Source organism: Schistocerca americana, chromosome X (assembly GCF_021461395.2).
Source record: "Schistocerca americana isolate TAMUIC-IGC-003095 chromosome X, iqSchAmer2.1, whole genome shotgun sequence".
NCBI classification, from domain to species: domain Eukaryota; kingdom Metazoa; phylum Arthropoda; class Insecta; order Orthoptera; family Acrididae; genus Schistocerca; species Schistocerca americana.
The window spans coordinates 174,309,036-174,333,812 of record NC_060130.1 but is presented as its reverse complement, the minus strand read 5'-3'; the positions used below and the strand labels follow the sequence as shown (position 1 = coordinate 174,333,812).

The window sequence follows — 24,777 nt, the reverse complement described above, 5'->3', positions numbered from 1 at the left end:
AATGTGGTAGGAATGTTTCTTCAAGCTAGTCTGTTAAAGGGTATATTTAAGTTTATTTTAAGGATCAGCATATTATAACAACAAATGCTCAACACTAAAAAGTGGTGTATTATGTAAAATCCTTTGTCTGCACTGAGCAACATTTGTTAATCATCTTCAGTCTGTTACTGACAATTACCTTGAACCCAAGGTGATGTTTGAACGCATACTGTATCTTGTCCTTCACCACTATCCCATAGTTGTGTGCTGTCACAGCTCAGTTAGAATTATTCACTTACTCCTTTCATTTTTTAATTTTTCAAGGCAAAGACCATCACTTATAAAAACATTCAGACTCCTAATCCTATTGTGTATAGTTTGGTTCTATTTTTAACTTTTTTTGTCTACAGAAGGATACTGACCCATTTGCCACTGTCTTTATAACAATGCAGAACTCACTGGAGCAACTAGCAAAATGCATATTAAACTCTATCAATAAATGTGACAACCACCATAAATTTTAAATAAAGCTTCATTTCACTTCTACAATACTTGTCTTATTTGATAACCACTGAAAAGGATGTGCCAAAGTGTACAATGAGATTGCCATAACCTAGAGGTATCACTGTAGCATTGTGCATTATATATATGTCACATAATAGTTCTTCAGCATCTAAAAGTTCACTTTTTTATATGAATAACAATTAATATTCTGACACAGGAGTAAATGGAAAGTATGGTTTTGGATACCAGACAAAGGCCAGTACACGAGTACAATGTTACTTTATTTTTATAAATTACACTCTGAAATGCTTATATGCACAACAGGTACACTTAAGAAAATTTATTGAGGACTTCCAATTTTGTAGAGGTTCAGCCAGATAATTATAGAAAGTACACATCTTCACATATTTTTATATAAAATACACATATTCAATGCCACAAAATCTGAAAATCTGATAATCAGGCCCAGTTATTTTTAACTATAATTTGTAAGAAGTCTTACTTCCGCATAAGTTTAAAATAACTGCTTAAGTAATAAGAACATAAACACAACTCTGAAAAGTGAGTTGATTCAGCGCTACTACTATGACTTAGAATGTACACAAATTTAGCTTCTGAATACCTATCAACAGTACAGGCCTATTAACGTACACTCCAAGGAATCAAACCTGGGTGTCACAATAATGATAAAAGTATAAGTTCTCAGAAGTTCACAAAGTTTGGTCAACAAGGAGAATATTAAGTTCAAAAGTGAGAGGTAGTGCCAGTTGTAAGACAGTTGAAGTAAAACAGAAACTAAGGTAAACAGAATTGTAAGTTAAGCTGGCAAACACAAATGAAAGTATGGAATAAAACAGTTTTTGACAATGAATATTTCATCTAGTACTGTAATATCTACGCCTCTCGTGGGCAGCATGACAACACACAGAAACACATTTATAAATAGAATCTACATATTACACTAACACAGTAAATTAACAACACACATCATATCACAAATGTAGTGTTAACAAATGACACCAAGATGATGAGAATCAGTAACCACAGGATGTTTTCTGACAACAAGTTACACAACAACAACATAAAAATTGTTGTCAAATCTCAAAGACAATACCACCAATGGACTAATCATTGCAGTGTTGAATTGATTTCTGTGTACCAACATTTTTATTTTGTTTAATTAACATCCATTATTAGTAAATTTCACATCTAATGCGTTACACCAAGAATTGATTTTTTTTATCTTTTTTTTTTTTTTTTCAAGGTATCATCATGGAAAGACAGTGCTAATAAATAGCTGGTCATAGTTCAGTTTCCTCCTGTTTACTAGGCAAAATTCTACTTTATGGTGTGTGTACAGAAACCCATTTCACAATGCTTAACACAAAAATTTTTCACTTCAACACAAACATGTCAACAGAGGTTTGTGAAGGATGATATACCCACAATATTTCTTAGTGAAGGAGTGTACATTAAAAAATAGCATTAACTGTTTCGACTTGTGCCAGAAATCAACTCACTGAATAATAATTTACAAATACTGAAAACACTGATAAACAACTCCCACCCACAGAATAAATACTTATATACATACTGGTAAATATAATTATCACAGTAGAATGAGTTTAATCAGACATCTCTGTAATACAAATTACTAGCACAAACTTAAACAGGCACAAGTTGGTGATTTAGCATTGGTTTCTGAATGCCCTGCCTAGTCAGTTTCCCTGTTGATGTCTGTCGTGGTAACTTTTTGTTTATACTTACTCTCACATCCCTCTCTCATGTAAAATAAAACATAGGCTGCATGGCTCTGAAAATAAATTTAAAAAATAGATAATAAAATTAAACACCCATCCATATACAACAATTAAAAACTCATGACAACAAAATTGCAATTAGGATGGTACATAGAATTATAACGTGCTCCACAGAGGGGACAAAAATACGAGTGCCTATTCTAAACATTCGTGGATGAATTCCGTTGAGGCTGTAAATCCATTTCTACTATTTTTATTACAGTTGCAGCAAATAATAAATAACTCAGAGCTCGTGAACTAATCTAACAATTCTGAAAACTCTTCTAAATACTGTCTTGAAAAATATGAAAAATAATGATGATCTTTGCAGGCAACACAAACTAGAAACAGTTCTGTATTTGACAGTCGAGTCTAATATCACATTTACCCAAGTGTAAGACGACCCCCAACGCCAGACGACCCCCAACGCCAGACGACCCCCAACGCCAGACGACCCCCAACGCCAGACGACCTTTTTTTTATGAAATTTTTTTAACATATCTGACTATCAAAAACTACAAACTGTTTTACTGACAAAGTAACTGCCAAATAGTTAACACTATACCTATTCTAAACTTACGCCATTTATTGATTGTCTATGTTTCGATAACACTAGAAAGAAAGAAAAAAACCACACACACACAAAAAAAAGAAATAGTTTATGTTAATTTTCAGATCACTCTCTTTCCTACTTTTTTTTTTTGCTTTCGAAGCCCATAGTCTTCATAATAATAATAAAAACCTGTGGAGGCCCGGGAAAACAATAGGCCTCCGGTATGTTCTGCCAGTCGTAAAAGGCGACGAAAAGAACAAACCACTAATAGGGCTAACCCCCCTTTTAGTGTGATTAGTTGGTTCATGACAGAACTAATGAAGCCTCGGACAATCGCTGTCATGGTCGGGGACGACGCTTGAACCCTATGCCTGTCCACAATGGTAACGACACTGCTAGCCACATGGAAAATGATTTAAATCCAAATAGAGGTGTTTTGCAGGATATGCTTCCTGCAACCACTCTAGAAGGAAAACAAAGACAGAGGATGAGATGGTCAGATGAAGTTAACCGACACCTCATGTTCTGTTATTACCAAGCAACAAACTTAGGAACCAACACAACTGGATACAGATCACAAGTACACACAAAATTTATTACCAGATACCCAGAATTAAAATTTTTAACAGAACAACAACCAGCTGATCAGATCCGTGTAATAATAAAAAATAGCAGGATACCCCAGTCAGAATCAGAAAACATCAAACAACAAGTACCACAAATACTGGTACAAAATAATGTGGAATCAGAAGAAGAAGAAAATACAGTAATGGACTCAAACATCCCAGAGCAAACAAACAAAGAACACCACGCATCAATTAAACAATCAGAGGAAAACGACATCTTAAGACTGCCACCAGAACAAGCACAAATAGAACATTGCACAGACCACCAAATAACCCACAAGTCGAAACAACAATAACAACTATTAACACAATCATACACAACAAAATAAATGAAAATACAACTATTGATGAGTTACAACTACTGGTTTATATAGGAGCACTCACTACACTAAATATACACACTAGGCAGAGATCAGAACAAACCAACACACAGAAGAAACCCACAAAACCAGCATGGCAACACAGGCAACAGATCAGAATAGAAAAACTGAGAAAAGACATCAACAGCTAACACAATTTATAAGAAATGATATATCAGACAAAAAACGAAAAAGGTTAGGTAAAATCTCACAACAAGAAGCAATAGAGCAATTAGATGAAAAGAAGCAGAAATTACAAGCATTGGCCAAACGACTTAGAAGATACAAAAAAAGTGAAAATAGAAGGAAACAAAACCGAACATTCAACACAAACCAAAAAAATTTTTATCAGACAACAGATAACACACACATAGGAATAGATAATACAAATATTAAAGAAGAACTAAAAGAAAAATATAGACAAATACTAACAAAAATACTGAAAACAGAATTGACAGCAAGAAACAAGACAAAAGCTATAAATACTTATGCTATACCAATATTGACCTACTCATTTGGAGTAGTGAAATGGAGTAACACAGACCTAGAAGCACTCAATACACTTACATGATCACAATGCCACAAATATAGAATACATCAGATACATTCAGCAATAGAAAGATTCATATTAAGCAGAAAGGAAGGAGGAAGGGGATTTATCGACATAAAAAACCTACATTATGGACAGGTAGACAATTTAAGAAAATTCTTTCTAGAACGAGCAGAAACTAGCAAAATACACAAAGCAATCACTCATATAAATACATCGGCTACACCATTGCAATTTCATAACCACTTCTACAACCCTTTAGATCACATAACAACAGATCCGAAGAAAGTAAATTGGAAAAAGAAAACACTACATGCCAAGCACCCGTATCATGTAACACAACCAAACATCGATCAAGACACATCCAACACATGGCTAAGAAAAGGCAATATATACAGTGAGACGGAAGGATTCATGATTGCAATACAGGATCAAACAATAAACACCAGATATTGCAGCAAGCACATTATTAAAGATCCCAATACCACAACAGATAAATGCAGACTTTGCAAACAACAAATAGAAACGGCAGATCACATCACAAGCGGATGTACAATACTAGCAAATACAGAATACCCCAGAAGACATGACAATGTAGCAAAAATAATACATCAACAACTTGCCATACAACATAAACTACTAAAACAACACGTTCCCACATACAAGTATGCACCACAAAACGTACTGGAGAATGATGAATACAAATTATACTGGAACAGAACCATTATAACAGATAAAACAACACCACATAACAAACCTGACATCATACTCACCAATAAAAAGAAGAAATTAACACAACTAATCGAAATATCCATACCCAATACAACAAATATACAGAACACAGGAGAAAAAATTGAAAAATACATCCAACTGGCTGAGGAAGTCAAGGACATGTGGCATCAGGATAAAGTTGACATCATACCAATTATACTATCAACTACAGGAGTCATACCACATAATATCCACCAGTACATCAACGCAATACAGCTACATCCAAATGTATATATACAAATACAGAAATCTGTAATTGTTGATACATGTTCAACTACCCGAAAGTTCCTAAATGCAATGTAACATATACCGTGCAGTTAAAAGGAAGTCACACTTGATCAAGGTCCGCGTCACTTTCCATTTTTAACCAGACATAACGTCTGAGACAGGAAAGAATAATAATAATAATAATAATAATAATAATAATAATAATCCCAACAGCACATCTGTGAAATTTATACCCTTGTTGGCACTAATTTTTGGTTGTTTCTTCCAACAGGATATACGTCGCTATTTCTGAGGTTGTCATTATGGTGGGACCTGAGAACATAGCACTAATGAGTGTCTCTTTGCCATCAGTTTAAGTGACACAAACCTCTGCAGTAAATATAACCTTGTTGATACTGTGCCTCAATGGTACACATATGGAGATAAGGTTATCAACTGTAGGTGGACCAGGGAAAAAATTGCTCAAATAACAAGAACTTCCACAAACAATGTACCAACTAACATTTTCTTCACACCAGAAGAAAGTTACTACCCTCAGGCAAAAAATAACGCAGTGATTAATGGGCAAATATACAAGTTACATTTTTAAAAATATTGGGCGTAATGAACATATTAAATAGAAGATGTATATGGAAAATGAATTCGAGAAAACACTTAAGTATCCGAACCACAATAAGAAATATGGTAACACGATTCGAACTGTCTTCTACAGAATGAGTATAGATTAGAGACAAGTGGATTCCTTGTGGGTTGGGCCATGAAGCACTAGCAGTGTGACGGAGAGGCCCCACTCACTACTTCCGTGGTGTGTTCCCGACCCTAACCTCCCCTACAAGTCACATATGGAAAAATAAATCAGTAGTACAGCAGATACAAGAATATGATGGCAAACATCTGGTGCCTGTTATAAAGGAAGATCTTTAACTCCCTAAGGATATGGTTAGAAGGCTGAAACTGACAAAAATGACAAGGCAGTGAAGGACTCTGTGATGTTGCTGCTCAGGACTGTTGCTCTGTCTACTTAATTATCACTGGAGGAGACTTAGGAACATATAGGGGATAGGCAAAATAATGTGAACACCTGTATTTACTTGGGAATGGTTTATTAATAAGGGTTTGGACCCCCCATTTGCCCATTCCTCTTGGAATACTGGCATATAATGATTGCACAGTCTCCAGCAGAATGTTATGCCACTCTTCGATCAGAACCTCTTCTAACTCCTGGAGTGAAGAGGGAGGCGGAAATCTGCTCCGGAGTCTGCACTCCAATACTGCCCGCAAGCGTTCGATAACGTTCAAGTTCGATAACGTTCAAGTCCGGGGACTGTTCTGGCCAGGGAAAATGCTGCAGTTCAGTTGCTTGCTCCTTATATCATGATTGTACTGTCCTGGCTGTGTGAATGGGTGCATTATCATCCTGAAATATGGCATCATTGTTGGGGAACAACATTTGAATCATGGGGTGCAACTGATCCTAAAGTTTTCACATAATTGTTGGCTGTAAAACAGCCTGTGAGAGTAATGTTGGGACCAGCAGTATACCATGATATGGCTGCCCACACTATCACACTTCCACCTCTATGTTCAACTGTTGGAATCAAGCAATCAGGATTGTAGGCTTCTTTTGGCGTTCACGAGATGTAAACCCAACCCGATGTTGGAAATAACGAAAACCTTGACTCATCGGACCATATGACGTGTTTCCACTGATTGGCCATCTACAATTTATGCCCCTGACACCATGTTTTATGTTTCTTTGTGTTAGTTGTCATCACTAATGTTTTTGGTATAGCAGTTCATCCATGAATACTCACTTTATGGAGTTCTCGGCAGGGAGTGTTGATAGATACTGGGTCTCTAAGATGGTTATTGAGCTCTGCAATCACTTTAGCCGCCGTAGTTTTGAGTTGTTTAGACACAACTCGCGTTAGTATACGACAATCTCTGTCATTCAGTTTTGATTCGCGTTCACTATTACATTTCCACAATGATGCCTTTCCATGTTTTGCATTGGCTGTCTTGACTGTTGAAACAGTTATTCTTGAAACATTCAACGAGTTGGCTGTCTTGGTTACTGATACTCCGGCTAATCAGGGCCCCACAATATGCCCTGTTTGGAACTCTGTTAGGTCTTTCACTGCACATCGACCTTGGTCTCTGAATGCAAATATGAAGTTTGCACTACTCGTGAACAACCTGCACTGATGACTAGTCCATACTGAACACACACAATCCAGTGCTACTTGTGCCTTACCTGCATTGTTGACCGTGAAGAGACAACCATCCCATTACTATCACTGTTCACATTATTTTGCGTATCTCCTGCACATCAAGGATTTACTGAATGATTAAGTTGGGTCTAGGAAGCGATGAAGAGGAACCTCACACTGCAGAAGAAGGAAATGTGAGTGCTGAACTGCCACCAGTTGAAGGTGACAGTGAAGATGCTAAATGCGTACACCTACTAAAGACTAAATATCATTCCTCATTCTGTGAGTGCTGTAATTTGTGACTGCAATTAGCTGTCACCTTATTTATGTCACTTCATTTTAAGCTAGTTATTTTTGTTACTGTTTTTGTGGAGTAAAAAAATTGAAAAAGTAGTAACGTGTTTGCCTACCATGCAGTGGGCCCAGGTTCACCTCCTGGCCAGGTTGGAGTTTTTCTCTGCACATGGACTAGGTGTTGTATTGTCGTCATCACTTCATTTTAAAGGTATTGTGTGATTTTTCTTTTGCAAAATATATGAATACATAGCGTACAAACCACAAGCGACTGCCACAATTTTCTTCTTCTTATCGTCCACACTTTCTAATTATGAACTATTTTCAGAGTGCCAAAACATACTACAATAAATAAAATGTCTATAAAATGTCACACTGTACAATGTGCCCGCGATGAGACAGTCACAATTCCTGAAATCCATCGCCTGTGGCTTCTTGCCTGCCGAGGAGCATCGCAGTCCTGGGTCCATGGATAAACCATGAAAATCCACCGCATTACGCCACACCACATGCAAACAGACCTGGCCTGCGGGCATACGAGTGTAATCACTCAGACAACTCATGCACACATGACTGCCGTCTCCGGCCGCTGCGTCAACAGTCTCCGAGAATCAGATCCAAACAAACCATTCCTCACGACTCCCTGCCTCTCGCTGGCAGCTGCTAGGCTAGCAGAAAGAAGTGGTGGCAGCACTGGGTGCAAGCTGAGGGGAATGATAGGAAGGGGAGAAGCAGTAAGAATGAGGGAGTAGGGAAGCAGTGGACATGCCCAGCTGTGCAGAGCCAGTGACAATGCACGACATCTCATCTCAGTAAACAAACCATTTCATCTACTAAGACAAAAATGAGGTTGTTCGAATGGTAGTGTGATTATCATCATGATCTTTTGCTCACAATTTTGACATGAATTCCAAATAGACTAGGAGTCACCTCTAGTTCATTTTTAATAGTGTATATACAATCACTCCTTGTCACTAAGGATACCATTTGTAGACACCTAAATTTATTATTAGCTTCAATATGCCCCATGACTAATTTTTTGTCTGTCAAGCTAAAAATGAAATAACAACTTTGGGACATACTGGTACAATAACGGCTATTAATGTCATTACTACCCCAAATATGAAAGAGGTCCACCTCACAATTCTGTTCGAATTTAATTGTACTGTTGAAATCCATGAAGACTGGGTGTGTGTTTGTATTTTCAAGTGAACTACTTACAAAAGCTATTCAAAAAGTAAGGAGACTTTTCGAATTGCGTGGGCAACGTACATTCGATCATCATTTTTTTTTCTGTTATTTTGGTACACATGTCCCGAACATACGTTCACAGTTTCAAGTATACAGCATACTTTTCTTTTGACAGATTGAAAGGTTAGATGTGTTTTAGTGTGCTCAGCGATTTTCGATTATTGTAAAAAATGGAGCAAAGAATTTGCATCAAATTTTGTGTGAAAAATGGAATCAAGTGCTCTAAAACACTTGAATTGTTGACAGTGGCACACAGTGAGTCTGCTCTGAGTAAAAATAATGTTTACAAGTGGTACAAGCTCTTCCACGATTGCCAATAAGATGCCAATGACGAACCTCGCTCTGGACGCCCCAGCACATCAACTACAGACGATAACGTCAAAGCTGTGAAGAAAATTGTTTTGGAAAATTGTCGAAGTTGCAGAAGATGTTGGCATATTGGTCAACTGGTGTCATACAATTTTTTCAGATGTTTTGGGCATGAGACTTGTGTCAGGGAAGTTTGTTCCAAAACTTCTCAATTTTGATCAGAATAAAAGTCGCATGAGCATCACTCAGGAGCTCTCAGACGTCAATGATGATCCTGATTTGCTTGAAAAGGTCACAACTGGTGACAAAACACAGGTTTACGGTTATGGTGGTGAAACCAAAGCCCAACTGTCCCAGTGGATAAATCCTGGAGAGCCACGACCAAAAAAAGCACACCAAGTTCAATCAAATGTCAAAGTTTTGCTCAGTGGTTTTTTCAATTACCATGGCATAGTGCATCATGAATTTTTACCTTAATGTCATATGGCCAATTAGGAGTATTACCTTGATGTTATGCACCGTTTGCAAGAAGCTATACGAAAAAAAGTCTGGAATTGTGGAAAAACAATTCATGGCTTTTGCATCATGACAACGCACCTGCTCATTCATCGTTGCTTGTGAAAGATTTCTTGGCCAAAAACAGCAAGACAATCATGCCTCAGCCACCATATTCACCAGATTTCGTCCCCTGCGATTTTTTCCTGTTCCCAAAACTGAAGAGACCTATGAAATGATGAAGATTTTCAAAGACGGAGGAAATTAAAACTCCACCACTGGAAGTACACAAGGCTGTACCAAAAAGTGCTTATGAGAAGTGCTTCGAGGATTGGAAGACGCATTGGCACAGGTATATTGTATCTGAGGGGGATTACTTTGAAGGAGCAACATGAATATTGATGAGTAAATAAATATTTTTTCATAAAAATATAAAGTCACCTTACTTTTTGAACACACCTGTACTAAAGTATATACAGAAGTCCAAATCTAAATAAATACATTTCATTTTAACACGCTATTAACCCAACCAGATGAAATGAAGAGAGAGAAGAGTGCATTGCAGTAAACTTTGACAAGACACTGATAAAGAATCTGAAACATGCCCCAGCAGAACCACAACTACCTCAAAACAATAAGCAACATTTACACTGGTGGAATAACAATGAAGAATGAGAGACAGAATAGTAAAATTTTGACTTGACTTAAAGCTGTGAAAAAACTCTTTGGTATCACAGCAACTTCGTAACATAGACACTGAAACATGGTGGGTCTCTCTCTTCCCTCCACTATCTTGCTCAGCACATATTGGTCTAAGGAATATTATACAATGCTTTTGAATTTTATTCATTCATGCTATGATGGCGCTATGTTTATGTAGAGGAGGTCATCAATAATCAGATACAATAAATTTGGATCTGTTAAATACTAAGAGGTCTAAAACGTTGCCCATACAAGCTGTCTCTCTTCGGTGATATGCAGAATAATCTCACATGAATCCCTGTCTCTGAACCCAGTTTAATCAAACTGGCTCTCACATTCTACTGCTGACAAATTAAAGAATCTCATCATTTTTAATTAAATGTCACACCTAATTTCAATTATCCATTTTTGCATAATAAGAACATGTTGCAACAAGTTCTTCACAGCCAACAACCTGATGCGTGAGGACTACTGTAATGCCTCTATCTATCATTATACACATCTTTTGCCTATTATAAAATAAATACCTAAATTTTCTCCATATTCCAAAAGTTGCAGTAAAATGCTTCAATATTTTGAACGAAGTATTATTTCAGCAATATTGAACTACAATCTATTTTTAATCTTACATTCTGATATACATACCACAACACTCTGTTCCGAAATCTCTGTAACACTGTTGTCATCGAAACAATACCACTTTTCATCAAGTCTGTTCTTTGCATATGCAGTATCTGGAAAGAAAAAAATATTCAAACTCATCACACAAATATTCTGATACCTTTTAAGACCACAGTTTATTCTGCGGATAATACAAATAAGACAAATACGCTGCAGGTCATTAAAACTGCAACATTGTGAAGGTGACATACAACAAACATCTAATGGTAAGAAGTGTACCACATCCTTTGACATACAAATGATCAGCATTTCAGTGCAAATGTATGAAGTATATAGGAGCAATGCCATCTACATTCTGCATATAAGTAAAGATTAAGCAGTGGCTTTCTCATAAAAAAACTGCATTTGAATGTTCGTCAATTGTTACAAAATTGTGTTACACCTAGCATAAGAGGAAGAATCATCTGCCAACGTGTGTCAGATTTCGACAGGAGGAGGATCGTGACTTACCAACGCAAGTTTATCATTCCGTGATATGGCTACTTTCTTCGGTCAGGATCTCACAACTGTTACGTGATGATGGAACCGACTCATTCAGAGCAACCACAGTCAATACCACGTCAAGGCTCAATGGCCAAAAGTGACTAGCATCCATGAGCACAGCTAGTTTGCTCCATGGTGCACACTCTTACAGCTGGGTCATGAACCAAGAGTCAGGAAATGAGCTTGTTTGCAACGAGACAAGTATCGACACAGGCAATATGACAACACCTGGGGCTCAATGAATTACCAGCATATCAACCATTGTTGTGACTTCTCTTGATGCTGAACCTGAGAGGGGTCCATAAATAGTTGTATGCCCAGCAACAAAACTGGAAATATGAGTGGCACAAAGGTTTGTTTTCCCTCCTCTATCTCAGATGAGTCCAAGTTCTGTGTACAGCACCAGGATGGATGTATTCATGAGTGGAGTTTCTGACGAGAATCTCGATGCCAGATTACACCTGTCATTGTCATACAGGCCCATCACCTAACACGTTGGTATAGGGTGCCATTGGGTATGCAACATGATCACCTCTGGTGTACACGGCTGATAATTTGGAGAGCAGCCAGTACATTTCTGATCTATTAAGGCTGGTGGCTGTGCCCAATCTTCAAATTCTCTATGACATTATCTTCCAACAAGGTAACACAATACCATATGTTACCCATTCTGTGCTGCCCTACCTCAGTACCAAGGGTACACCGCTGTTGCCCAGGCCAACACATTCTGCAGACTTCTCACACACTAAAAACATCTGGTCAAAGATTGCCATCACTCGCCAGCCATTTCAATCAATGAACTGTGCCACAGAGCAGAAGCAGTATGTAATGATACACCCGTATCTGGCATCCAAGCTCAGTTTGACTCGGTGTCCAGCTGTGTTTTTCCCAGAAGTGGTGTACTAATTTCACACCTTGTACATCCCCAAATCATCTAAATATATGTATATTCCAGTATTCTTCCAGTAGCAGAACACAATATAAGTAACATTTCGTTATTTGCTACCCTTCCCAATGTTGCAATTTTAATGGCCAGCAATGTACACTGAAATGGTACACACAGAGATTTCTTTCAGCTGACAGGAGAGCCAACACTGTGATCTTAAATATACAGAAGAAATTCAATTTCTTTAAGTATCAAGCAAATCATTTCCTCACAGAAAATTAAAATGAACTTTGTTGCAACAGATTAGAACTATGTTCATCATAAAGCAATATACAACTGTAACCTTTATCTGAGACTCACAACACAGAATTCTAGACTTTAAAATTAAGATGGCATGTCATTTTATCAAGCTATTTTGGCTTTCCAATGCTGCCATTTCTCTCAAATTCTCTTCTGGAACCATTACGTCATACTGCTGTGCGACACTATGTTATAACACTGAGTAGCTTGCCACTGAATGTGAAGAATTTCAATGTACGCCTCTATTTTATCAATCTTTGCAATAATGTCAGCGAAAAAGGATTTATACCCAATATCTCCATAGCTTCTGGTTAATTAAGTAAGCTTTATTTTTATATAACTAGTGACCTGTACACAAATACACCTATTGATGAGCAAGACATGCACAGAATGTGCTGAATATATTAAAACACGAAATAAATACAAACTGATCTTGTACAATACGGAACTGCCTGTATCTTGTTTTATCTAAGTTCAGTGTCATTTCCTTTGCAGGTAACCCAAGTGTTGAAGTTTGCCCATTAGATGTGATTACAATTCTTGTATCAACAACAAACATAACTCTTTCCCCTTCCTGGATACATGATGGGAACTTATTTATGCATAACCAGGACAGGAGTGCACACAATATCAATTTCTGCTGTACACCTATAATGATTATTCCCCATGCTGAAGATAAAAAGACACCCCTCACTGCAACATCGATGTTCATAACAATCTAAACAACGAACTTCCTCATCACTGGATTGGGGTAGATATGATGATGTGGCTCCGCTTCCTTAGCCCCATAGTTTGTCTGACCCAAAGCCTTGTACCTTATTCCTTTCGGGGTACATTAAGGACCGTGTTTACATACCACCACATTGCCAAGAACACTGGAACAGCTCAGAGAATGAATCAATACTACTGTGATGCAAGCTGAAACTAAGTATATCATTTCAATATATATAGTTTACTGTCCTTGCATACGCAATATTTTGCAGTACCTCTGGGCAGGAGGTAAGGAGTGAGACTGGTTGGTAATTAATACCTTTATATATGACAAGAAGCAAATTATGATCAACAAACTTTTCCGTATTGTGGAAGAGGACATACAAAGATGAAATAAAAACTAATGTAGGTACTGAAGATTTCCACTTCACAACTTCCTTTTTACAGTAACACAGTGATGGAGATGCTATTCTATAATGTCAACAAACAGGAGACCTTACAGTGGACAGTAACTTAGCAATAGCAGAAAAAAATATTTTAAGTGTGGTGAGAACAAACAATATTCTGCAGTTCATAAACAATGCAAACAAAGTTTTACGAACATAACATTCCACTTCTTAATACAAGAATAAACCCGGGAGTCAAGCACATAATGTTTGTTACTTCCCAACTACGATGAAATTCATGATGGTGGAACATAAAATGTTCATGATGCAGAAAATACGAAACTTGGAACTTCCATAAGGAAATAAATACAACAACACTCCCATGTATACAAATTACTTTGAGATGATTATAAAATGATGACAAAACTGATTTGACAGAGAGACACAATTAACTCCTTTCAAAGCAGTGATCATGAAAGGTAATACAGACACACAAACAGTTGCAGTTCAATATATCAGGGTTTCAAATACTCCCTGAAATTTGTTCAAAATATGGGGATGACAAAGTAATTGACATACATTTGTGTGTGTGTGTGTGTGTGTGTGTGTGTGTGTGTGTGTGTTGGATGCTGTGTTTCCTGATTCAGTATTTGAGAAAACTTTCGCTTCTCCCCAACACCTGCAGAGGTTTTGTTAACTTTTACCTAGTTTCACTCAATATTTTGTAACAGGAAAACTGTTTAAAAAATTAAAAAATGCAATGATGCATACAGTTTCTGTTTCAGGAAGTAGAATCTCCATCAATACAAATACAATTTTTTTTAATGCACCCTCAATAAACTCCGATTACATACAGTCCAATATTCCACTTTTTCTGACAAAGAATATCTATGAACAACATCAGCTCATCACTCTCAACAGGCAGACTCAACCCCCTACTAGCAAGTGTTTAGGGACTCAAAATAATATAACTGTTTATTATTAAAAGTTGATAGGACACACTCTTGGAAACTCCGCACTCAAACTCATATAAATGAGATTACTGCTATCAAAGCCATTTTACAGGTCAAATGGCATTGCCACAGTGATAACACCAGTTTCCGTCAGATCACCGAAGTTAAGTGCTGTCGGGTTGGGCTACAACTTAGATGGGTGACCATCCCAACTGCCGAGCGCTGTTGGCAAGGGGGCTGCACTCAGTCCTTGTGAGGCAAACTGAAGAGCTACTTGACTGAGATGTAGCGGCTCCCGTCTTGTAAACTAACATATGGCCGGGAGAGCGTTTTGCTGATCACAAGCCCCTCCATATCCACATATACTGATGCATGTGGGCTGAGGATGATACGGCAGCAGGTCGGAACCATTGGGCCTTCATGGGCTGTTTCCATGGAGTTTAGTAACAGTTTTTTTTAAAGCTTGCTTGGTAACTGTTTTATGTAATTTTTCTTGTGGGGTACAGGCAGGCAGCCATACAAAATACTTTTGAATGTGTTTTTTGAAAACTGTCTTGAGTGGCTAGCACACACAATGGAAATATCTTACACCTTGTTGCTACAGATAGGCCAGACCTTATCGACAATGCAGTTTATAAATGGGTATTAGCAATTATGGTGTCATTATAGCAACTATGATTATGCAAGATAATAAATCAGTCACAAAGTCTAGGGGGGTGTTTCTGATAGATAGAGCAGATAAGTAGATATTAGTAACTCATTTAGACAATGAATTTGCACCACTTAGTTCCAGTAAGACTGATGTAGAGGAGTTATGGACAAAATTTAAGTAGATTGAAAAGCATGGCCTGAAGAGTTACATGCCTAGTAAGTGGACAAAGAATGGAAAAGACCCAGCATGGTTTAATAATAAAATTTGCAAAAAGGCTGAGGAAGCAGAGGCTGTTGGACTCTCGGTTCAAAAGAGAATGCGCAAATGATGACAAGTGAAGTTTAGTAGAGATTTGGGCGTCTGTGAAAAGATCTGTGTGCGAAGCATACAACAACTACCACCGTCACACCTTAGCAAAAGATCTGGCAGAGAATCCGAGAAAATTCTGCTCTTATGTAAAATCGCGAAGTGGGTCTAAGGCTTCCATTCAGTCCCTTGTAGACCAGTCTGGTGTGGCAGTTGAAGATAGCAAAAAGAAAGCTGAGTTTTAAAATTCACATTTAAGAAATCGTTCACACAGGAGAATCGTACAAACATACACCATCATTTAACCATCGGACAGACTCCCATATGGACAACATAGTAATAAGCACTCCTTGCATAGAAAAACAACTGAAAGACTTGAAAACAAATAAATCAACAGGTCCCAAAGGAATCCCAGTTCAAATTTACAAAGAGTACTGTATGGCATTGGCCCCTTACCTAGCTTGCATTTATCATGAATCTCTCATCTAGCACAAAGTCCCAAGTGATTGGAAAAAGGCGCAGGTGAATCCATTATGTAATAAGGGTAAAAGATGGACCCACAAAATTACAGACCATTATTTCTACCTTCTGTTTGCAGCAGAATCGTTGACAATATTCTCAGTTTGAATATAACAAAATTTTCTTGAGACTGAGAAGCTTGTGCTTTTTAGAAATCATCGCTCATGTGAAACTCAGTTCTCGCATGACGTACTGCGAACTATGGCTGAAAGGCAAGCGGTAGATTCCATATTTCTACATTTCTGGAAAGCATTTGACACAATGCTCCACTGCAGGATGTTAACAATGGTACGAGCATATGGAGTAACATTGTAGATATGCGAGTGGCTCAAAGACTTCTGAAATAATATAACCCAGTATGAAACTGGTAGCTGGTAGTCGTGCTTTGGTGGCTCAGATGGTAGAGCACTTGCCCGTGAAAGGCAAAGGACCTGAGTTCGAGTCTCGGTCGGGCACACAGTTTCAATCTGCCAGGAAGTTTCATATCAGCGCACACTCCACTGCAGAGTGAAAATCTCATTCTGGATAACCCAGTATGTTGTCCTCGATGGTCAGTGTTCATCAAAAACAAGGGTGTCATCAGGAGTACCCCAGGGAAGTGTGATAGGACCACTGTTCTCTGTATACATAAATGATTTGGCAGATAGGATGGGCAACAATCTCCGGCTGTTTGCTGATGATGCCGTGGTGTACGGTACGGTGTCAAAGTTGTGTGACTGTAGGAAGACACAAGACTTAGACAAAATTTCCAGTTGGTGTGATTAATGGCCGCTAGCCTTAAATGTGGAAAAAGGTTAAGTTAATGCAGATGAGTAGGAAGAACAAACCTGTAATGTTCAGATACAATATTACTAGTGTCTTGCTTGACAGTCAAGTCATTTAAATATGAGGGCGTAATGTTGCAAAGTGATATGAAATGGAACCAGCAAGTGAGAACTGTGGTAGGGAAGGCAAATGTTGGCTTTGGTTTATTGGGAGAATTTTACGAAAGAGTGGTTCACCTGTAAAGGAGACTGCATACACGACACTGGTGCCACCTACTCTTGAATACTGCTTGAGTGTTTGGGATCCATACCAGGTCAGATTGAAGGAAGACATCAAAGCAATTCACAGGCGCACTGGTAGATTTGTTACTGGCAGGTTCAAACAACACACAAATGTTACGGAGATGCTTCAGGAACTGAAATGGGAATCCCTGGAGGGAAGGTGACGTTCTTTTCAAGGACTGGCATCTGAAGCTGACTGCCAAACGATTCTACTGCCATCAACGTATATTGTGCACAAGGACCATGAAGATAATATATAAGAAATTAGGACCCATACAAAGGCATATAGACAGTTGTTTTTCCCTCCCTCTATTTGTGAGTGGAACAGGATAGGAAATGACTAGTAGTGGTACAGGGTACCATCTGTCATGAACCGTACAGTGGCTTTCAGAGTATTTATGTAGATGTAGATATAGATGCCGAATAACTCAGCTCAGTCATGTAAAAATCATTGTTTAACACGGAGCTGTAACAACAGTATTTTAATCAAACAGTGATTTTAATGTCATCTTGTTATCTTTGAACAACATTCCACGTTGATATGCTTTTACTGTCTGATATGTCAATTTCAGGCAGAATGTTCATACTCTGAATTTTTTACAACTTTTCTTCAAATGTTACAGTACTGTTTACAATATGAATGTCTTTCTGGATCATTGTTTGTTCTGCCTATTTAGTATATACCTCTTCTTCATTGTGAAGATTCACCTGTATTGATTCACGATTTTTTAAATGAGTTCCCAGTATAGCATTTAATTATTTTTTACACAAACTTTTTCCAAAAATGAATACAAATTCATTGAAGAATAGGTTGAATAGGTTTAATTTAGGCTCACTGTAAATTTCACTTCTTCAAAAATTTTAGTGGTTTCATCATTAATCAGACCAACTGTGTTCTTTGGCTGTTTCTGAAGTGAACACAGAGCTAAGTATGTAATGCGACTTAACTGTGTATTGTCATCTGACAATCCACTTACCTCAGGATAGGCATGCATTTCCTTAACTTTCGCTTGTTGTATGAAAACAATATCTGTACAGGTATACTACTTTGAGCGACACTGGTAGGAATATTTATGACTTATACTATATCACAAGTGGTTAACAGCACCTCTTAATTAACTTTACACCATCTTTTGATCACTTTTCCTTCAGATTTACATTAAAATCACCACAAATTAATAAGCCCATCTTTTTCTCTGACAGACAACACAATCAACCCACACTTTTCTGCTGAGTAGTTACTCTTATTTTGTCCAGATCATCCCTAACATTATTAGATTGTTGGTATTGTAATTTTCATTTTTAGACAGGTTGTTCCAGTACTCTCAAACTATCAAATCTGATTTTTTTATTTTTTTATTTATTTATTTTTTTTTTTTTTTTTTTGCTGAAGTCCGGAAACAATTATCATAAGTTTTCTGTTACCTGGCTAAGACTTGCAACTGATTTCACAAAACTTGTGACCTAGTATACCCTGATCCAAATTTTTCCTGTGGTTGCTGGCCTACACCCCTCCCATAACTGCTGCCTAGCAGCAGAAATCACCTTTCCATGTTGTGTTTCTTGCCCAACTTACCTGTAAGTTTCCTAGTTCTGTTCTGCTGTATCCTGCATTCCTCTATATTTATACGATGCTCTTCCTTCTCTAATTCCGGTAGCAAGTGAAATCTATCACTTAGCAAACTTCAAATCTGCTAACAAAATTTTCCCCCATCTGTCATTTGCTTGCACCTTTTCCCAGCACAGGTAGAAATATCAACAAGGTAGGAAAAAGAGACATTGTTACTTACTGTACAGAAGACATGCCCAGTTACAGAAAGGCATTATTAAAAGACAATTACATAAAGCTTTCGGCCACAGCCTTCATCAGTAAAAGAGAGACAGACACCATTCACACACACACAAGCAAGCATATCGCATGCACACATGACTGCCAACTCCAGCATCGTCATCATCATCATCATCCTGAACTGTTTCAGAATTACACTCTGGTCTGTCGTACTTACGTTTTTCCTCTTAGTCTCGACAGATTTTGTTTAACCAAGTTCAAACTCTCAAGATCCCACCCAAATTTTTCTACAGTCTTATTGACAACAAGGGTATGCAATAACTCCTTCATAAACATGATGATCTTTTATTTCAGAAATATGATTGTATGGATTAAAGAGTAAATAAATACTGACTTACAGTGGCCACCACCCATTCCTCCATAGTGATTACATACACCAATTAGGTCATATACTGCAGGAGGATGCTCTGAATTAATGACATAGCTTGACATGTCAAGTTCCCGTAGAGGAAAGTCCACATGTGTATCAATTTTATCTCTTCTGTATTTGCTGTATGAAAAACGTTTCAGATGAATGATGAGAATATCAGGAAGGTTCCAAAGATCAAACTTCTTTGTTGCACACATGTGTCTCTTGCAGGTTGGGCAATACCTGGAAAAGTAAACACACATAAATAAATCCCCAATTTCTCCACAACTAACTAAAAAAAACAAAACACACACACACAAATTTTTTATAATCATCACAATATAAGGTGCGTTCAATAAGTAATGCAACACTTTTTTTTCTCGGTCAATTGCAGTTGAAAAATGCATAACTTGTTGTGGGACATCATGTAATATTCCCACTTCATGAAGCTATAGGGGGTGAAGTTCCAGTAGATAACGGCACTATTCGTAGCCTTCAAAATGGCATCTGTAACGGAGGCGCATTCCAAGCTGAGCGCTGTTGCTGAGCTGCTTTTGGTGGTAAACAAGGCCATTGCAGACATTCATAGGCGTTTGATGTTCCACTTCATGGTGCAACGCTCAAATCTGAAGTGTATTGTGCTACCCTCATGAAATTGAGGAAACTACTTCAGCTTGTTTATTGCCACATAAATGCAAATGAAGTTCTCCTTCTCCATAACAATATAAGGCCACACGCAAGTCTGCATACCCGAAAGGAGCTCACAAATTTCATTGGAATGTTGTTCCTCATCCACCCTACAGCCCAGATCTCACACCTTTCAACTTCCATCTGTTTGGCCCAATGAAGGATGCACTCTATGGGAAGCAGTACATGGATGATGAAGAGATTATTGATGCAGCAATGGCTCCAAAGTTGAACAGTATACTGGTAGCATGTGGGCATACTGGCCCTCTCAGTAAGATGGCACAAGACAGTTGCACTGAATGGATATTATGTTGAAAAATAGGGCTTTGTAGCCAAAAGAGTGGGGAATAATATGGCGTATTTGAATCCTGAATAAAACCGATCTGCTTTCACAAAAAAAGTGTTGCATTACTTATTGAACACCCCACGTAATGCTTCCTTCCCTAATTTAGGCACAGACTCCTTGTTCCTCTGCATTCCCCATGTTATGTACAAAATTACCACAAATTGATAATGAAAGCAACAAGAGGAGAATTTAATATAGAAAAGCCAGTGACAAAGTGGGATTTCTGTAAATTAACCATAGTTTTCTTCGTCGTCAGGCATCACAAAGTCAATATGTTACAGTTATCACTCAGATATGCAAGGAGATTTGTCTGAAAGCCTCACTGACTTCACACAAGCATCATGTCAAAACACAACACGCCTCTTAGGTGGTGTATGTTTCTGTAGAGTAACTCACAAACGATGATTACAGAAATTTTTATTAGTTACATTCTTAACTTTCAGTTTTGTTCTGAAAAATGTTGTGAAAGTAATTGGAAGTCTTGCTTTTCCAAGAACTTAATTTCAAGGATCAGTTCTTAAATGTAACCATACAGTTTTAGGTTTTCTGTGGTTTCCCCTAAATCAAATGAGTGAAAAGCTGATGGTTTCTTCTACACAATCACAGCCAACTCCCTTATCCTTGCTCACCTGAGCTACTACTTTAACATCCTTTGATGTTGATGGGTCACTAAACCCCACACCTTCTATTTTACCTTCACACTTTCTCTGAGTACTTTCTTCAAGACATATGCATTAATAGATGTTCTCAAACAATATAGCACATGCTCCACAACAGGTGTCCCTTCAGAGGTTGTTCAGGAAGACTTTGTGAACATAATCTTTCTTCTTAAATGCCTTCACCTGACTGAGAGGTTGGCAGTCCATGTAGCCAATTCTGGACATGATGCAGCGTGGGAGGCATTTCCTGACGTGCAATTGTACCATTTCCAAATGTCCCTCAGCCGTGAGTTCCTTCGTGCACCAAGAGACCTTTTCCCTTGTATTTTCCCTTCAACGATGAGTTTTAATAACTGGTAAGTTCTGCCTCTTATAATGTGTCCTGGATATAGTGAAAAATAGTTTAATTTCGCTTTTCATCAAATAAAGGACTACTTCATTTCAAATTTTCTGCACCCAAGGTATCCATAAGAGATAGTGATACAGATACACTTCAAAAGCATGAATCCTTTTCTCTAGATGCTAGTCAAGGGTGCAGCTTTCACATCCATAGAGAAAAATGGAGAACACAGAGCAATGAATCATTCACATTCTCAATTGCAGTTCCGACCTTATGAAAAGTTTTTTCATGCTAACAAATTGTCAAGTGGCCTGTTCTGTTCTAGACCTGGTATCCTTCTTGCTGTCACACAGCTCATGCATCACAGTGCCCAAGTACTTCAAGGAGGTTCAGTTGCTCAATCTTATTTCCTTTTATTGACAAAGTTGCTTGGATTCCTCTGTAGAAGACAACAACTTTAGTCTCGCAAGTGTCGATAAATATGCCAAAATCTTCACTGCACTGCATTACATTTTCTATGATGTATTAGGGTACAGGTATATCATTTTTTATGGCTATGACAACAGTGTCATCTCCATACCTAACATTGTAAATTATCTTTCCATTTATAATAATCTTGTTGCTTTCTTCCACCAACACTTTGTCTTTACTAATTGTAGTTGCTTCTGGTGTTCCTTAGTCAATTTTTACATCTGCAGTCTGATTTGGATACAGTGTGCTGATGATGCACAAATCGTTTTTGTCAGTACTAGTTGACCTCAAAATCTCCACCACCTTTTTATGTGTCACACCGTCAACAAGTTTTTACAGTTGATGAAACACGTGCACACATCATCAACATTCATCTCTCTGCACTATTACATTTAAGGAGAAGAGTTCTTCACGAATTGTGACGCTATTTCAGAAGCCAAACAGTCACATCCATTTGGGATTTACATTTCTTGTAAATCTAGGAGTGTATGATTCACAGAAATTTTGAGTCTTCACACTGTGAGGAGCTGGTCTTTTTGGGCAGTGATACAAAAGTTGATCACAGTGGTCAGAGGATACTTTTCCTGATGCATAGATATCACTAAACAATGTTAGGAGGCCGAAGCAAATCGACTCCTGTTCAGCTAAAACTCTAATAACTTCAGCGTGAACTTCATCTGGACCAGTGACTTTAACACTGGTCTGCTATTTGATGGTTGACTTAACTGATTCTTGTGTCAGGTGGAGGAGGATCATCTCTATCATCTTTGAATAGTCCTTTGATATATTCCTTCTGTCTTTTGAGTTTTCCTTCAACTCCTATGATATTTTCCATATTTGCATTTCTTAGTATTTGTCCATGTCACATCCTCTGTAGGCCACTGAACTCTTTCACCTCCTTACATAAGTCAGTAACCGTATTTCTCCTGAAGGATATCAATTTCTCTACATTTCACAAGCATCCACGATTCCCTCGCTCCTCTGCATTTTCTGCATATGCCTAGATTTTTCTATTTTATGGACACTCTGGTTTCATATTACCTTTATTCATCCACAAGCTCCAGGATGATTTCACCAGTAATCCAGTTCTGCCTTTTGTTGTTGGTGTTGCACAAAATGCAACTTTCCTGGACTTGAGTTATGCTACCCTTTACACAGTACCAGGTGGATTCTACTTCTATAGGCCGAGTCTCTTCTACTGATTTCAGGTCACAAGTTCAATTTTTAGTAAGGCTCATTTGTAAGTGTTGTGTTAACAATTATGACAGGAAAAATGTTACCTGCTAATGATTCACCATTGTGCATGTGGAAGGGGATAGAAAATGTGTGTCTTGGAGGTGAAGATGTTAAAAAACAAACCAATAACTTGCACCATGAACACCAAATGAAAAATGGCGTGCCACAGTGACCACGAAGGTTCACACCATCAAGATCAAAGGCAAACTCCTTTGGAGTTACAAACCATGCAGGACAAGCTAGGTACCCACTCTTAAGGAATGCATATAGAATCATATTGGTGTAATGGGATCTTGAGAACCGATGGAATGTGATGGCATGCAACTGAATGCCAAGCTTATCGTGAAACTGATTATCCTTTAAGCATAGCTGCAGGTAGTGCAATAATATGTTTTATAGGTACAGAAAAAAAAAACATCCAGAGGCCGAGTTTGTCCAGTGGTTCCGGGTGGTACGAATTGCAATGTCACACACTTTCCAGGAGGGATAGTTTTCTCTAAAGGAGTATGATTTTTACACACAGAACAGGAATCAAGCAAAAGCAAGTTATTTTCATCACCAGTTACTGACCAAAAGCAACGCTCATACCATAGTTGTAGTTCTCTTATGTCCATTTTCCCATTTTTGGTTGCTGTGACGTAAATATTCCCTCCCTTGCAAGATCACCCACACGAGAAAGAATTATAGAGGGCAGCAAAATAAATAACTTTCCAGCCAATTTACCATCCAAATTAACAGTCAGCATAATTGCATACGAATGTGTTAAGGTACTGGTCTTAGTTGATCATGATATAGCTCTCTTGGTACCTCTAATTTCCAGGGTTCCTTTCATATGCATATCCTCTTCAAATCTCAATTGGTCAGAGTTGAAAACAAATTTCTTACTCTATGATGGGATAAGTTTGTTTGTATTATTTTCAGGCCAATTCCCCAGTTTTCTGTGCATCATGAAGTTGATACTTTGTTTGAAATTTTATTATTTTATGTCTTCCAATTCTGTAGCACTGTTTGAAGTTATGCAACGATCCACTGCTTCCCTTGAAATCACTGTAATCTATGTCAAGTGCAATCCGATGTGCATAACATAAGTAGATCACTATCACGAACATTCTGTAAATTGCATTGAACATCCTTGAAACATCCGAACACCAGTTTTTGTAACAAGTGCGCCTTGTTCTCCGCTGAATATCTCTAATTTTTCTTACGCACTACACAGTTATGTTGCTGTGGACCTATTCAAAAACTATTCATAATCTTTTTTTATTATGCTGCAGATAATCTTCCATG

The 24,777-nt window shown here is 37.9% G+C and overlaps 1 protein-coding gene across 6 annotated transcripts in view; it reads right to left on the bottom strand.

Moving 5' to 3' along the window:
- Positions 1–743: 743 nt before the first annotated feature.
- LOC124555039 (ubiquitin carboxyl-terminal hydrolase 15-like) overlaps positions 744–24,777 on the bottom strand; it is a 185,935-nt gene continuing 161,901 nt past the window's right edge. For all 6 annotated transcript variants that reach the window (XM_047128805.1, XM_047128806.1, XM_047128807.1 and 3 more), the window contains 3 exons: positions 19,741–19,994; positions 11,276–11,364; positions 744–2,296 (listed from right to left, as the gene is read on the bottom strand). In XM_047128805.1, the coding sequence (XP_046984761.1) occupies positions 2,198–2,296; positions 11,276–11,364; positions 19,741–19,994 (442 nt within the window). In that variant the 3' untranslated portion in view covers positions 744–2,197. The remainder of the gene's footprint in view (positions 2,297–11,275; positions 11,365–19,740; positions 19,995–24,777) is intronic.